Genomic DNA, 17,484 nt, shown 5'->3' on the forward strand with positions numbered 1-17,484 from the left:
CATATACATGCAAACACGCTCACACAGACACAGCCACAGGCTGTTAGAACAGTTGCACACACGCACATAGCCGCAAGCATCAAGCGCAGTCACAGCAAACTCACACGCGCATACTCATACATCTACTCGCACACACTCTTCACTCATACAGCCACTCGCACAGTCGCACACACTCGCATACTCATACAGCTATTCGCTATCGCGCGCACGCACCTTTCTAACCTCATATCCGTGTCTGTATATAAATAAGCTAAGCTAGCAGGCTTGCCATTTCAGACAGTGACCTGAAACAAGTCTATAATCAGCAGCCAAGCTGGGTTTATAAAACCACAACCACAACACACAAGTCATTTACTTTCCATGCCGTGTGCGATTCTACTCTAAACTGATCGTTTCTCGTTTACTCTACTACAATTCGCAACAAGTTTATTTTGTTCTTTCATTCGTTTTACCCAATATATATCGTACCTTCGTATATATAACTCGCCTTCTATACTACGATCTTACTAAAACCGCAAGTTGGAGCTTTTATTTTCATCATAAAACCACTATATTGAATTTTATTTGGAAACGTGACAGCTAACATATATTCTCCTAACACAACAATGAAGGGTTTTCCTTGTATCGACGCTTTACCAGCATCTCTCTCTGCTGTTGACGAAAACATGCCGTTGCCAAGCGAACAGGGCGCACCTGTAAAATGTGGTCATCTCTACCTAATCATAGGGCCAAACAGACAACTGGCCGTTTTTGTCAACGTCTACTGGAGCGGCTTCGAACACTTTGCTGTCATCTATCGGGACAAGAAATTCTGTAATGCTTCCGCTTTCATCCGTATCAAGAGATGTGTGGTGACCAAGGATTCACAGAAAGGAAATCGCTTTGTTATAATTCCGAATAACAGCGAAGGTTGTACCATTGTATTTGAGTGTGAAACCGAGCGTGAAGCAGATGAATGGGTGAAGTCCTTGTCGTATAAATCTTACAAAAATAATCGTTGCTGCCTATCGAAACCCTCTATCGTACCCGAAATGACGGTACCCATACCAAAGTCTCCTGTTCTACCAACTCTGAAAGAATATGACGAAGATGAAGATGTTTGAACGTTGGAAGTTCCCTCAGTGTATGTATAAATATCTACACATGCACATTTTTAACGAAGTAAAATATATATATAATATATATACATTTCTCTATGAATGTGTATATTTATATATATTCGTGTTCTTTTGTTCTTACAAAATCCAGCATTCCCATTTAAAGTTCTTTATCTTTCTCTTCTTTCGAACTCCTTTGAAAGAAGTGGAAGGTTGGATTTTTTTTTAAATATTTAAATGGTGAAACATGACAAAGAAGCTGAAGAGGAAAAAATTGAAAAAATACAGAAAGGAAGATTTTTTCTTTCTTTTCTTCTCGTTTTTAATTACTTTTGTTTTCAAGAGGGGAAGAAAAAAAAACCAAAGTTCTTTGAAAGACTTGCTGAATAAGAATACCCTGAAGAAAAAGAAAGAATGGATGATAACAACAGGGAAAGAGACGGACAGAGACAGAGAGACAGAAAACGTGGTGATAACCGAAAAATATCCAGAAACCAGATGACTACCCTGGGTCTGGTTAACAGAAGGAAAAAAATCATCCACGTTTTGTTTTTCAAAAAAAGGGAAGAAAATGCCCTCCCGGGAGGAAGTTCACAGTAAGAAAACAAAAAAAAAAATCAGAAAAAAACCCATTTATTTCTATTTATTTTTTGTGCTTTTTAAAGCGGCCCACAAGGAGACAGCAACAACCCACAGAATTAATTTTTCAGATGAATTAATTACTGATCTGATGATAATGATTATGATGATGATGATGATGATGATGATGATGATGATGACACTACAATTTGTTCCAGACACTAAGAAGGAAAACACTATAGGAACATTTTTCATTTAATTTTTTTTTTTTTTTCCTTTTGGAAAACTTCATATTCAGGAATTGATCGGACCTCAAAGGGACTTGTTGATAATATATTACAGTGATATAGGGGTGAGAAGGAACTGGCCCTCAACTAACATTTAAACAACAACAATAAGAAGAACACCAGTTACAGCGCTACCAAGAAGAAATAACAAACTTTCTCTTCACTCAAAAAAGGAAAAAAAAAAAAAAGATCAGAGAACAAGATAAAGACCCAAAATCAGAAATATCTATAAAGAGCCTTATATATTCAACAGACCTTGTTATATACATTCATATGTGTGTGTATACTGTGTATGTATACATACATACACACACGCACACACATACATATATATTATATATATATATATGAATGGGCTTACTGTGAGTCATTTTTTTGTTCTTTGACTTTGGTATTGTTTTTGTTGTTTTTCCTTTAAATTTCATTCCTTTCACACCAATTGTGATTTTTGGAACTTATAAAATGACTATTATTCATTCATTTCATAACGCTGTGTCGTTTCATGTGAGTGATGTTTTCTTTTCTTTACATTTATTTTTATTTATTTCTTTTTTCTTTTTTTTTCTTTTTGCGAAGAAAAACAAATTCAAAGATTCTTCCATATTCCTCAGTTCCCCCCTCCCCCCATACACCTTTGTTCTTTGTTCTTCATCTTCTTAACAGCCCCCCACCTCTCCAAATATATCGATCTGCCAGGCGATATAAGGGAATATATATATATATATAGGTGTGGCAGAAAAACCACCTATATTCACACACACACACCACACACACACAAAAATATTATATGTATGTGTGTGGTATATATATATATATATATAATATATATATATATATATATATATATATATATATTGAAGAGACAGGGAAGTGAAAGACAACGTGCAGAATCTCAAATACTGCTTTTAATTATTTATCATATTTAAATAATATATTTATTAATGTACATTCTTCACTTCCCCCACCCCACCCATCTTGTAGTCTGTCAGTTTCATGTGGATATATATATATATATATATATATATATATAATTATATATATATATTATGTATGTATGTATTCACACATGTGCATGCACACATATAGATATGTATAGTTATATACATACCTATCTACATCCATGCACATTTGGGCTTTTATTCTTCTTTTCTTTACACCACAATCCCATACTCCAAGCATGACTCAACTACATTTACACATGATGCTAAATGCTCCAGGCATATTTTGACAAAATTCTTCGCATGGTGACATTTTCCTGCTCACTTCCATTCCATCATTTAGTCACCGTTCTTCTTCTCTATGTTATTGTTGCTGTTGTCACTGCTGTGTCTAATTAGGCACAAATTGTTGCTTCCATTTACATATTTATTTGTCTATTTTTGTTTTTTTTTTTGTTGGTTTTTTTTTTTCTTGTTTTTTTTTTTGCCATTTCCATCCAAATTCACACACCCAGCTTTTATGCATTTAAACATTTATAAGTTGTGTTTAAATCTTATAACATGATTTCATAGATTCAAATAGTATGGATAATTCCTTTGTTCATCTCTAATTTGTGTTTATATACATACACATATATATGCATACACATACTCACACACACATATAAGCATATATATATATATATATATCTGTATATGTATATATATCTATATATATATATATACATACATGTATGTGTGTATATATATATATATATATTTATTATATACATGACAAAGAAAAAGAACTCAATTCTGAGATTAAAGTAAAGAAGCTTTAATTTATTGAGAATTAAAACTTCAAAAATCACTGCTTATAACTCTCTCATTAACTAGCTGCATGCAATTATACATACATAAATACATGTGTGCGCATGGATGTATTCACATGTGTGTAAATTCACTAAATGTTCATACACTCAACCAAAGCAACACACATGCAAACAGATCTCTACCTTCACCTATTCAGAGTACTATTTAAACATGTATAGCAATTTGATCTTTATCAAATTTTATAGCTCTCTCTAAAATTTAGTTATATACTATTTTCTGTGTCAGTCAGTTCTTTTTTTATATAGCCATTCAAATTTATATACATTCACATAGGTATACATATGTATTATATACATCATAGTATTATATATGTTAGATATGTATGTATCTGTATTTATATACATACATACATATATCTATCTTTATATATGTATATATAATAATGATAATTTGAGGGAATATTATTCCAAACTTACAGGGAAAAGTTCAATTTAGAAATACTAAATCAAATTTCACAAAATATAATATTATATAAATTAGAAAAAAACCACCTTTTATCAATTCAAAATGAATAATTAAATTACACCATCTAGAAAATTACATATAATAGAAATATTAAATATCAGATAAAAAATATACTGATGATTAAGTAATGTGCAAAATACTTATATATTTGGTATATATGTATATATATTTACAATCACATGCAGACTTAGATATACATTAAAGTTTTAGTTCACCTCTTTGCAACTGTTACACACATACACACACACACACAAATCGCATGAAATCTGAAGCTTAAAGCTGTTGCTACTACTACTACTGCTGGTGATACAGCATGCTTGCACAGGATTGTTCCAGACTTATTAGCGTTGCAAGCGACCTTCAGCTCACTAATTAGTTTGAAATACCGCCATTTTCAAAGTTACCCTTCTATCATTTATGCTTATATATATATATAAAATGCAATCTGTGTGTTTATCCTTCTCACTATTTGCTTATATGTGCATATACGAACTTATTTACACACACACACAATATATATATATTATATTATATATATATATATATATATATTATATATATAAACTGTGTACGTGACACATGGATATATGCACAGATACATGCACACACAACATATGTAGACATAAATAATTCTGCCCCATCACTTATATTATATCATGGTTGGCTTTTGTTGGTCATGTTCTTCAGAGAGGTAATGGTGGGGATAAACAAGTGGGGAGCCATCTGTCCTTGGATTTTGGTTGGAATTCCTCTGCAATGGAGTGCCCTATAACAAAAGACATTCCCAATGACCTGATGTCGAATGCTGATATTAAAGCATACTCTGTGCTAGGCTTTTGTGTTTTGTGCACAGTGTGTACAAACACCATTCTTATTTTATATATGATAGAGAGAGAGAGAGAGAGAGAGAGAGAGAGAGAGAGAGAGGGAGAGAGAGAGATAGATATCGATAGATAGATAGATATTATTTATGATAATTTTCTGACATGCTCAGAAGACCATATATATTTTAAGGAAAGCACTTTAATTTAATGGTAACTACATTATTGATCACGGAAGAGTACCACTATTAACAATAGCCACAGCTACTACAGCTAACACCTTTCATTCATTTGCCATCAGCAATGGAATACTTTATTCAAAATCTATACAAATATACAATGATAGTAGTGTTGTCATTTAAGAAGTCAATGAAATAAATACCAGTTGAATAATGAGGTTGATATAATCGACTAACCCCACCCCTCAAAATTTCAGGCATTGTACCTATTGTAGAAAGAATTATTATTATTATTATTATTATTAAACTTGATATTTATATGAGTGAATTGTATTGAATCGTATTTGATTATATATAATTTGTTCACTGCATTGTGTTTTGGTCTTGGCTTAATTAATCAGACTTTGGTTAATTGAGCAACAGATTTTGGTTAAATAGGGCACCAGACTCTAGTTATATAGGGCACCAGATTTTGGTAAATAGAATATAAGGGCTTTCAGCTATATTTAAACACATGGTACAGATCTAACTGCTGCCTTTCTGCAACGGTTTAACTGCTGGTGTGCTCTTGTGCTTAGAGAAATATGACCGTTTCTATCAGGAACTCCACAAGAACCAAACTGACTCACATGCTTATGCACACATACACATACTTACACACACACACACACACACACATACGAGAAGAAAGGCATTCAGATCAAAGAATATTCTAATGCACTTTATTCACTACTGTAGTTAATGTTGCCTTTCTTTGGCCCAAGGTAAAAGCACTTCTCTTGAAAACCTACAATCAAATGCTGTCCATATTCCATTCATTGCTCAATATGTCCTTCCTTTTTAATTGACTGCAAAGAGTAATGTCAAAGTGCTATCGCTGCTATTTCTAGCAGGTCTTATTGTCAGACCAAGGTTGCCCTTCTTATCTATTATATTAACTCGTGATAATCTCTGATTCATTAACTATTGCTCATTCTTAATCTTTGTTATCATAAGGGGATTAAACTAGATTATTTTAAATACAATAGTCATATAATTTAGGCTTATGTAATAGAGGTTGTGACATTTTGTTGTCATAATTGTCAAATGATGAAAAAATTACACACCTTACCATTTAGGCCCCAAACATAACATAAGATTTATTTTTTCCTATGTTCTAGTGTGTATGTATACACACATACATATAACATAAATTATATATAATGTGTATAAATTATATATATATATATATATATATATATAATAGACAGATAGATGGATAGATAGATAGATAGATAGGTAGATAGACATTACACATAGTAATCTTCTACCATATATAGACTATGTTTGATTTTGCTCTGTTGTAGGTGAATGTGTACATGAATCAACTTCCTAGTCCCCTCAGAACTCTACCCATTAAGCAATCTACCCACATTCCTCACAGCCTACCCACTCACTAGCATGTTACCCACCTATCTTACTATTTACTAATCTACTCAAGCTAAATATTTTATTCGCCCTCCCCACCCCATTTTTCTGATTGTCTTTGTGACTGCTTATCTAGCAATCTGTCTCTTTCACTCTCTCTTCATATATATATATATATATATACATACATGTATGTAGCTGTATGTATTTCTGTCTTTGTATTTGTCTATCTAGCTTGTCCATATGTCTATATTATGCTATTCTGAGACGGATGTACTTATGTAAAAAAAAAAAAGGAAAGGCTTCATACTTGGGTACCATCAAATACTCTCACACACACACACACACACACACACACACACTGAACAAAGAAAGAGCAGATTGTGCTCTTCCACCAGACTCTCTCCATATCTTCCCCTCCCTCTCTCTCTCTCTCTCTCTCTCTCAACTCCTCTACTTCCCCTCCCTTTCTACTCACCTTCCTCAATACACCAGTCACATGTTAATAGAACAAGGTAGCGCTTTCTTTGATTATTATATTGCTGCCAGTATTATTCCCATGCCAACTATCATAGGAATAAAGTAGCAGACAATCCAAGACTAGAAAGACAATTAAAAACCATATCTAACCCTAACAACTGGCAAATCTACTCCCTTTATTCTTATCTATATATCTATATATCTGTATGTATGTATCTATCTATATACATACAATATATATAAATATATATATCTATATACATACAGTATATATAAATATATATATATATATATATAAGGTATACATGATAACATTTCAATTGTATATTCTATCGGTTTTCTTTTTAAAGGTGTCCTATTTCAGTTGAGACATATCGAGGAATGGCCGAGAATAAATAGAATTCAAGGCTAAAAATAGGAAGACACCTGACTAGAATACAAATCTGGTGTAATTTATGCATTTATTGTAGTTTGAAGGAATTTTTACTGCTTTATAAAACTATATAAATAAATTTATCGATTCTTGCCATTCTTCTTGCAATACATTTATAATTAATTCTATCTTTTATCGTGCATTTGCATATCAACTTATACACACACACACACACACACACACAGACGTATGCATACCTTGATCTATCGGCATCTATTTATAGCTTTCAATATAGGTTTATCGATTGATTTCCCCCACCCCACCTCACTCATGATATACACACACACACACACACATTTCTGCACATATACACACACACACTCATAGACATTTTATTTTACTCACTTACATATCTACATTCAAGCTTCTCCAAATATATGCATAGATATATCTATCTTTCTCTTTATATATATGTGTATATATATGTGCATACATATGTGTGTATGCATATATATATATATATGTTTGCTTAGTGTCTCTGTCTCATTACACATGCATATACATGCACGCACACATGTGCATATATGCATGTCTCTACATGTGCCTATCTAATTAACTATACACATTACATATACACATGTGCAGTTGAGTGCATTCCATGTGTGCATTCATTTAATGTTTTGCCTACCATGAGTTACAGACTGCTTGCATATCTGTGCACTGTGCAACAGTGTAAATGCAACCAGCTAGACATAATTATGTGCAGCCAGGCGTTCGTTTGTGTATTTCCTTAGAAATTCTGCCTCCCCTTTCTCCGTCTTTTTCACACGTGTGTGTGTTTATACATATAGATGTGCATAATAGCACAGCATTACAGACATTATTGAAAGCAATCATAGTGTATAGCCTTATGGCTAAACAACAGCTAATACATAATTATATATTGCTAATAATTTTTTTTGTAGACCATAATGCTAAACTAAAGAGCAATCCACAGAATGAATAACTCTTTGCATACATACATACAGATATATATATATATATATATATATATATATATATAATATATATATACATATTTCTACTATATATGTATATATATATATAATATATATATATATATATATATATACACATGTATATTTATGATTGTAAGTTATAAGAATTCCTTTTCTGGCAGCAGCTAGGTTTCACTCATTTCAACCCTGTATTGAGTTCTCTGTTTTACATATTATATATATATATAGGCACACACACACATATATATATATATTACATATATATATTGTCATGTAACGGTTGTGATTGTTATCATTATTATTGGCTTGTAGCGACCTTCAGTGATACAAGAGTAAAATGTCCACCGAATAGAATCCATTATTCGGTTTCACATGCTGCACTTAATGCTCTTGGGAGAGGCATGAACATCACATTTCTACTCCCTCTTTATTTTCCATGCCTTTGTGCCTAGTTAAGAAAACGATAATATTTTTTCGTTATTTGTTGTTCATGTTAATCGTCATCATCATCATCATCATCATCATCATTATTATTATTATCATTATTTTTTTTTTTTCTAGAAAACAAACACATAAGAAACAAAAAAATCATAACGTATGGCAATACGTTATGAAGGGCCGAATATATTATCCAACTGTGATCTCAAAGTGAATGCTACATGTGTGTATGTGTGTGTGTGTTGTGCTCTTTACATGTGTGCACATGAACTGTGCATGCTCATGTGTACATTAGCAACATGGATGTTTCAATTCATATCACTATATTGCCATTTGGAACACACATATACCGAAGCATGCTAAATCTCTATATATACATATATATATATATATATATATATATATATATATATCACTTACAACATTTATATATTTATGTACATATGTCTAAAATTGCAAGCACAGTATTATATGCAAACATCTGAGTCGTGCTTTCCATGAAATGTATATTTTAATGTCTATATATGTATAGACATTACATATGTATATATACATATGTGTGTAATATATATATATATATATTTGTAAGTTGACATGTTTACATTAACAACATTGTGTCATCATTGTAGCATTTCATTCATTTTGCTTGTTAAAACATCATAGATCAACATCATCTCTCTCATCAACATACCATTATATATAAAACCTCATTGTCATTATTATTATTATTACTGTTATCATCATCCTCATTTTCACCATCACTATTATCAACATCATTACTATTAAGAATATCATTCCCATATTTTTTAAAATTTGATTCCTTCTCGAAGCTGATTTCATTATCATTGATATTATTATCATTATTATTAAAAATGTTATTTTTATTTCTCATTATTTTGATGACTAATGGTGATGCTGATATCTAGGCTGAACCTATTGTCACACCGAGAAGATCATTTATTACAGAAAACAAAAAAAAATCATTAAAAATATTTATGGAAAAAAATAAAATTTCTGAATTTTAAACTAATCTATGTGTTGTTTCCTTATTGTATGTCAATGGTATAGATCTGTGTGTTTGATGGTTTGTTTGTTGCATGGTGTAGTATGTGGTTTATTCTTGGATGGCTTATGGAAATGTGTGGATGGTGGTTTCTTTAATGATTGAAGATTCATCAGGTGCTACTGCTGTTACATAAAAAAGTGGCTTAGTTGTCGCTTACAAGTAAGTATTATGTATGTATACCCTGGTAGCTTGTACACGCTATTGCTAATTGTTTTAGTTACCAACAGGGTATGCCATCTTTTTTTACTTGTTTCTCTCAGTGGAGACTGTGGTCATGCTGGGGCACCGCCTCAAAGGGTTATGTTGTCGAACGAATCAACCCCCATTGCTTATATTTAAAAGCCTGATACTTATTCTATCTGTCACTAAATCTGAGCAGCTAAGTTTTGAGGATGTATACAAACCAACAACGATTTTCAAGTGGTGGAGAGAACAAGCACAAAGAGATGGATATTTATGTGTATGTGTGTGCGCCCGCACGTGCATATATATATATATATATATATATATATATATATATTAAATGATAGGCTTCTTTCAGTTTCCATCAACTAAATACACTCATAAGGCTTCGATTAGCCTGAGGCTATTCTGTTGTAAAAGACACTTGCCCAAGATGCTACAAGAACAAAATTTTAATTTCAAGAGAACAAAAATATGTGCTAGAGAAAAAAAAAACATAATTTTGTAGAATTTGGTACATGTATTCTTACATACGCATAGCAAAAGGCTATTCTGTCTCGATTACTGCCTTGATACGCTTTCTGAAACGACCAAGTGATCTTTATTCGTGTTGGCCATATCATCCCTAATATCAGACATCAACGGGTGTATTTAGTCACAATCATACATAGACACCCTCTCAGTCCTGCTACTCTTGATCCAGAAAAACATCGAAGATGGAACAGCGGAAGGAGAGAAAGAGGTAAACAGGTGAAGCACCAATAGTCGACTAAACCGGGGCAACGCAGAAATGATGTGCTTTGCTCAAGGTCATAATGTGTCACCTAGTACAAATATCAATCATGATCACAACAACGTAACCACTTGGCTAAGCGCCTTCACTCATACAAATATATAAGACCCAATGGGAAGTCGTCTAAATGATTAGGTAAGACACCCTCAGCTGCACACTACTACTGCTGGCATACAGGCACGTTATAGTTCTTCGTCCTGTCCCTTCTAACACTTATACAACCAGTTATTCACTTTTGAATTAATGCGATTTATATAACTCTCACCTAGGTTTATTCAAAGCAACGGCCACGCTATCTCTCATCATATTTTTTCAAAATTTCCTAATATTGCACTAAATATTTTCCCAATCGTTCTCCACTAGAACTGTCTCCTGATGAAATTCACCCCTTATCCACAAGGCAGTAATATACAGAAGTTCAATCTGATTAACCAATACCTTTAAGAGATAGATATTCACAGATCCTCGAAAAGCGAAAGAAGTGCCCTTGAATATTTGCTGGGTCCCTACCTAAAGAAATATTTTTGAAAAGCCCTACATAAACACAGAGCTTCTCACAATTTTGAGAGACTTCTCTCTCTCCCCTATCTCTCTCCCTCTATCTCTCTATCTCTCTCTCTCTCTCTCCCTCTCTCTCTCTCTCTCTTTCTTTCTCTCTGGGACCAACGACAGTCTTCTTCTGCCTTACCAAATTTATCTCAGGTTCCCTATCGGTAGCAACCCCATCAACATTGCCAACTGAAACAATCTACAAAACATAAGGTCAGTTTTGATTTTTCCCACGATTAAAGTAATGACCTCTAACAAAGATGCAATGCCATATATCTGAGGCAAGAAGAGATGTATATTCGACTTAATCGACCCCAGTATATGACTGATACTTATTTCGGCGATCCCAGGAGAAATAACAGTCCTACGAAGGAATCTTTACGAGGTTACACGACTTGCTAGAAACAACAGCAAAATTTCCATCACATTATACGCTACCGTCTAAAACCGGCAGGAGTAAATTATAGGTAATGAATTCATAGTCATACTATGTTTAAACAGAAAGAAAGACAGGAGCGTCACTGCTGCTCCATTGAATTTAACCTGGGACTAGACAACATAAACGACAAGTGTAGCTGCAGACCTTAACATTGAAAATTAAGAAACGAAACAAAATATCACAAGGTATATTGTCCGTTGCTCCGCAGATTCTTCTAATTCATCTCCCGCGCACACACTTTTCAGATTAAACTATATGGTATAAAAATAACCCAAATGAAAGCAGAAATAAAGGGTTTGAGTCTTAAATCGAACATTTCCTTGAGAACAAAATGAAGTTGGTTTCAATGAACTAAATTTCTTCATTTATAAACGGGATGTCCACATATGGAGTCTTTGGTCGTAGGTCTGCTCGATCAGGCTTCACATGGGGCTAAACAAGCGACAGCAGCAACAGCCGTTCAAGAATTTGGACCTGGAGATCTCCATTTCCAGCGACTTCGAGGGCCACCTCCCAGTGGTGTCGGGCGTCAACGAAGAGCCCTCGACTACAACAAGACGACCAAAGTTTTTTTTTTTCCAAGGTCTGAGGTCTCCCGCCCCTAAGCCCTAGACCATCACCTAATCACCCTTACCCGTCTTGTTGCTTAACAACAACAACAACAACAACAGCAGCAGCAGCAGCAGCAGCAACAATTATAACGACAACAGCGACACCAACGACGATGATGGCAGCAATAGCGACTACAGTAATAACGACAGCAATAACAACAGCATCGGCAACAACGAAAACTGCAATGACCTCAACAACAGCAATATACCCGGCACCAGCGTTGGATTAACGATTAAGCACGTAGTTGGAGCATCAAGGCAAGACAAGCATCACAGAAATGGTACATGGTTTACCACACAAAAGAAATCACTTTGAACTTGCTAAAATAATATTCGAGATGCCTTATCTCAAATAAGTATAGACGCAGAAGATTTGTAACGTAAGGTTAATTTTGAGAATCTAGTCAAAGACTTCACGATTTAAAAAAATTGTTGGAGAAAGCTTTTGAAATATAAATAAAGCGGAACTATACAAAATAGATATTATTTTCCATGTTATTGTTTGTTTTGCTTCGTTTTGAAAACTAAAAATTTATTTTGTTTTATTATTGTTTATATTTTGAAATACATATATATGGGGACACAAAAATCTTTTAAATACTTAGGGCCTCTGCGAGTCTTAATCCAGCCCTGTCCTGCAACACCCTACCAGTTAAAATTCCTCACAACCAATATTCCATCTGAATTTCTTGTCGAGGTTTTTCACAGAAGCTTGTATTGTAAGCGAATTTTATGTCTATTGAAAGTAAGTGCACACTCATCAGGGCCGAAATTATGACCCATAAGTGCTTAAAAGATTTTGGTGCCCATCTATTCTTTTATTTGTTTCAGTCATTTGACTGCGGTCATGCTGGAGCAGCGCCTTTAGTCTAGCAAATCAACCCCAGAATTTATTCTAGCAAATCAACCCCGAACCGCTAGATTACGGGGACGTAAACACACCAGCAGCGGTTGTCAAGCGATGCTGCGGGGGACAAACACAGACACACAAACTACACTCACACACACACATACACATATGACGGGATTCTTTCAGTTTCCGTCTACCAAATCCACTCACAAGGCTTTGGTCAGCCCGGGGCTTTAGTAGAAGACACTTACCCAAAGTGTCAGGCAGTGGGACTGAATCCAGAACCATGTGGTTGGTAAGCAAGCTACTTAACACACAGCCACTCCTGATATATATATATATTTTCTTATATACATTACAATCCACCACGTGGGGACAACCGAAATTCCTCTTTTCTGTTACTACTACTATATATATATATATATATATATTCATTCAAAATGTGACCGCATGTGTACCGTTGGCGATTTTTTTCCTCTGTCTTCCCTTCTCTGGATCTTTCCTTCTCCTATGTTTCCGACGAAGAGCTCCGCTCGAAACGTTAAACCTGAGCGTCCAATAATACTATATTTGTTCCACGTCCTCGCGTTGTTGTGTTTTTTTTGTGCTTTCTTGTTTGGATTAACTATATATATATATGCATACATATATGTACGTATCTTCATTTCTTACTTTCTTTTCTTCGTTGCAAAACATATGTAGGCGCACACAAGCGCACGGCTTAGAGCAAACAGCGCTCCGAACTGTTCCACACATGAATGAGGAAAGCAACAGGAATTTTTTCACAAGCATCATAAATGCCATAGTGGAATGAGTTCCCCCATGAGACAGAATAATGTTTATTTTTGTAGGATTCAACAATGGCATCACAATCACCGATGGAGACACTACAGTACAATACATTCAGAAATACCACAACCACCAATATATCGCGCCTATAGTGCATATATTCAGTAATATCACACAATTAACAACATATGGCAATGCGGTTCATTTATTGAACAAAATACAGATGCGCCCCACAAAACCATATTCCATAAGGAAACATAAAAAATACTGCGTAAATATCACTTTATAAACTACCAAACCGTGAGAGAGAGGGTGGGAGATAGAGAGAGAAAGACAGACAGACAGACAAATTATACTCAAATTCAGCACAGCAATACCCAACACACACACACACACACACAATCAGAAGAATGTAACTCTGTATCAGGCAATCAAAGAGGGGGTGGGGAATAATAAACCATAAGAGAAATCGGCATACATTTGTATTCCACATAAAGCATAAAACTAACATTAAAAAACACTATGTATGCATACCTCTACTTACGTTGTTTCGAGTTACGTCTTTTTCCACTTTACGTAGTTTTTAAGAAATTAGTGGAAAGAAAAATAAATAAATAAATATCAACTTCAGTTGATTTTTCCGAGCGAACAAATTCAAAAGTGTAAAAGTTAAAAAAAAACCACCTAATAGCCAATACTGAAGAGAAACATTTGATCAATAAGTATCCGGAATGTTGCCATAGTAACGAAGCTAAAGCAAGCAGAGTGAAGACACTTAACACAGAGTGATCTTGAATGTTGCTGTGTATGCGCACTAAGTTTTAACGTTCTAGCTCACTTCTTTTGTTTACAGTAATGCTTGGAAGGAACGTGTGTAGCGTGTGAACATTGCATTGATTTTTATAAAGAGGAAAAAGTCGCAAGAGATATGGGGAATACGGTGGCTGTCAGACCTGGGGAATGCTGTGCCTAGCCAAAAACTGCTGCACAAGCTGTGCTGAATGGGCATGTTCATTGTTATCGTGCAATTTCCACTCACCGGACGTATGCAGTTGTGGCCTTCTTCGACGAATAGCACCCCTCAAACGCCGCAAAACGTCACGGTAGTACTCCTTGTTTATTGTCTGACCACGTGGAGCATACTCATGATGAACAATCCCTTTGTAGTCGAAGAAAACGATCAACAGTGTCTTCACATTGCATCGACTCATTCGTGCTTTCTTCGGTCTCGGTGAGGTTGGTGTCTTCCACTGCGAAGACTAAGCCTCTGTTTCGGGGTCATAGCTATAGGACCCACGATTCATCACCCGTTATGACCTTTTTCAAAAAGTTTTCCATCGTTCTCGACACAAAGAGATCTTATGCAACTGAAACACGCGAGTCATTTTGGTTAGCTGAAAGCAGTTTTGCCACAATCTTGCTATACTGAACTGAACCGTAACTAATCTACACATCCTTTGATAACCCATGAATGGTAATTCGACGATTTCCCCTCACAGCTGCACGCACATCTGCGATATTTTTCTCAGTTATGCTGGTTACAGGTCTCCCAGAACGTTCGTCACTATCGACATTTTTCGGCCATCTTGGAAACGTCTAAAGCACTCATACACTCCTCTCCATACACTTTCTGCAGGCATCGCCAAACTTTTGGCAAAATTTGATGCAAGTTCTCTACTCAACTTCCTTTGTCATGGTCAGTGCAACGATCACACACTACACACGTTTCTTCCAAGCACTGCTGAAAACAGTGGAAGTGAGCTAGAACGTTCAAACTTAGTGCACTTGCACAGCAGAGATTAAGGTCAATGGTCAATCTGTGCCATGTGTCTTCACTCTGAATGCTTTAGCTTCGTTACTATGGCAATAGTCCGGATATTTATTGATCAAACCACGCATGCGAAAATATGTATAAATTATTTATTCAAACAGATATAACCTAATAGATTACCACTACAATTACCAACACCACTACCACTACAACCACCACTACTACCACTACCAGTAATACTACTAGTAGTATATTTGACTAAAGTACAGTAAAGAAACAGTGACTATTACACTCACCACCAAAAACAACACTATCAACACCACAAATACACCATAGTACACTTACAGTAAACTACATAAAACCAGTACTACAACAACCATCACCATTACCACAACCAATACCACCACAACCATCTACATCATCACAACTACCACCACGACCACAACTAACACCACCACAACAATCACCACCGCAACCACCACCACCACAATCATCACCACCACCACCAAAACTACCACTGCCACAACCACCACAACCACAATCACCACAACCATCGCCACCACAACCAACGCCACCACAAACACCACCGCCACCACAACCACCACAACCATCACTGCCATAACCACCACTACCACAACCATCACCTCCACAACCACTACTACCACCTAAACAACCACCACCACAACCACCACCGCCACAACCACTACCGCCACAAATATCACAACCACCATCACCACATCCATCACCGCCACCACTACAACCATCACCGCTACCACCACTGTGAATGCCATCACCATCATCGCCTTACACTGACACTGCATTAAAAGTACACATCACAATCAGCCTCACCAATACCAATGCAGGACAGCACACTACACACAAACTACTGCCAACACCACTTCACTATACACTACGCCACACTAAAGTACAAACCATGACACCACTACAGCCACTACCACCGCCACAGTATAGTCCAGTACAGTCTGAACAAATGTAGGTCAATGTCGGTGAAATCATTAGGTTATCGATTTTTTACTCTCTGTTTCAATAGTTTAGTGATTGAAATGTAACTTCAAAGGAGATGTTGTGATGGTCATGCCTGCAACAATCATTGATTCTGTAATGCCCATTCCTTTTCTTTCTTTCTCTCTCCCTCCCTCTCTCTCCTTTCCTCTCTCGCCCTCTCTCCCTCTCTCTCTCCCTCTCTCTCCCTCTCTTTTCTCTCTCTCTCTCTCTTTCTCTCACTCTCGCTCTTTACGTCGTGGCTAGCTACCAAAGCTGTGACGTCTTATAAATTTGAAATCGTGTACATGCTTCTCCCAGTGTTGATCAACAGCATCATCATCGTCGTCATTCCCCTCCTCCTCTTACTTATCAGCATCATCAGCATCATCATCATTATCATCCTCCTCCTCCTCCTCCTCATCATCATCATCATCATCATCGTGTCGCCGTCATTATCATCTTCATTTTTCTT

At 35.5% G+C, this 17,484-nt stretch overlaps 1 protein-coding gene and 1 pseudogene across 1 annotated transcript; both read left to right on the forward strand.

Moving 5' to 3' along the window:
• The first annotated feature begins 209 nt into the window (after positions 1-209).
• Positions 210-2,170, forward strand: LOC115214068. The gene has a single exon (XM_029783109.2). It carries the CDS (start codon positions 606-608, stop codon positions 1,101-1,103), a length of 498 nt encoding a protein of 165 aa, XP_029638969.1. The 5' UTR covers positions 210-605; the 3' UTR covers positions 1,104-2,170.
• A 10,470-nt stretch (positions 2,171-12,640) lies between these two features.
• LOC115213905 overlaps positions 12,641-17,484 on the forward strand; it is a 6,595-nt pseudogene continuing 1,751 nt past the window's right edge.

The sequence above is a fragment of the Octopus sinensis genome, linkage group LG7 (genome assembly GCF_006345805.1).
Source record: "Octopus sinensis linkage group LG7, ASM634580v1, whole genome shotgun sequence".
NCBI classification, from domain to species: Eukaryota; Metazoa; Mollusca; class Cephalopoda; order Octopoda; family Octopodidae; genus Octopus; species Octopus sinensis.

Excerpts from the sequence above, each read along its gene's own strand:
- LOC115214068 (XM_029783109.2), top strand. The coding sequence starts at position 606 with ATGAAGGGTTTTCCTTGTATCGACGCTTTACCAGCATCTCTCTCTGCT.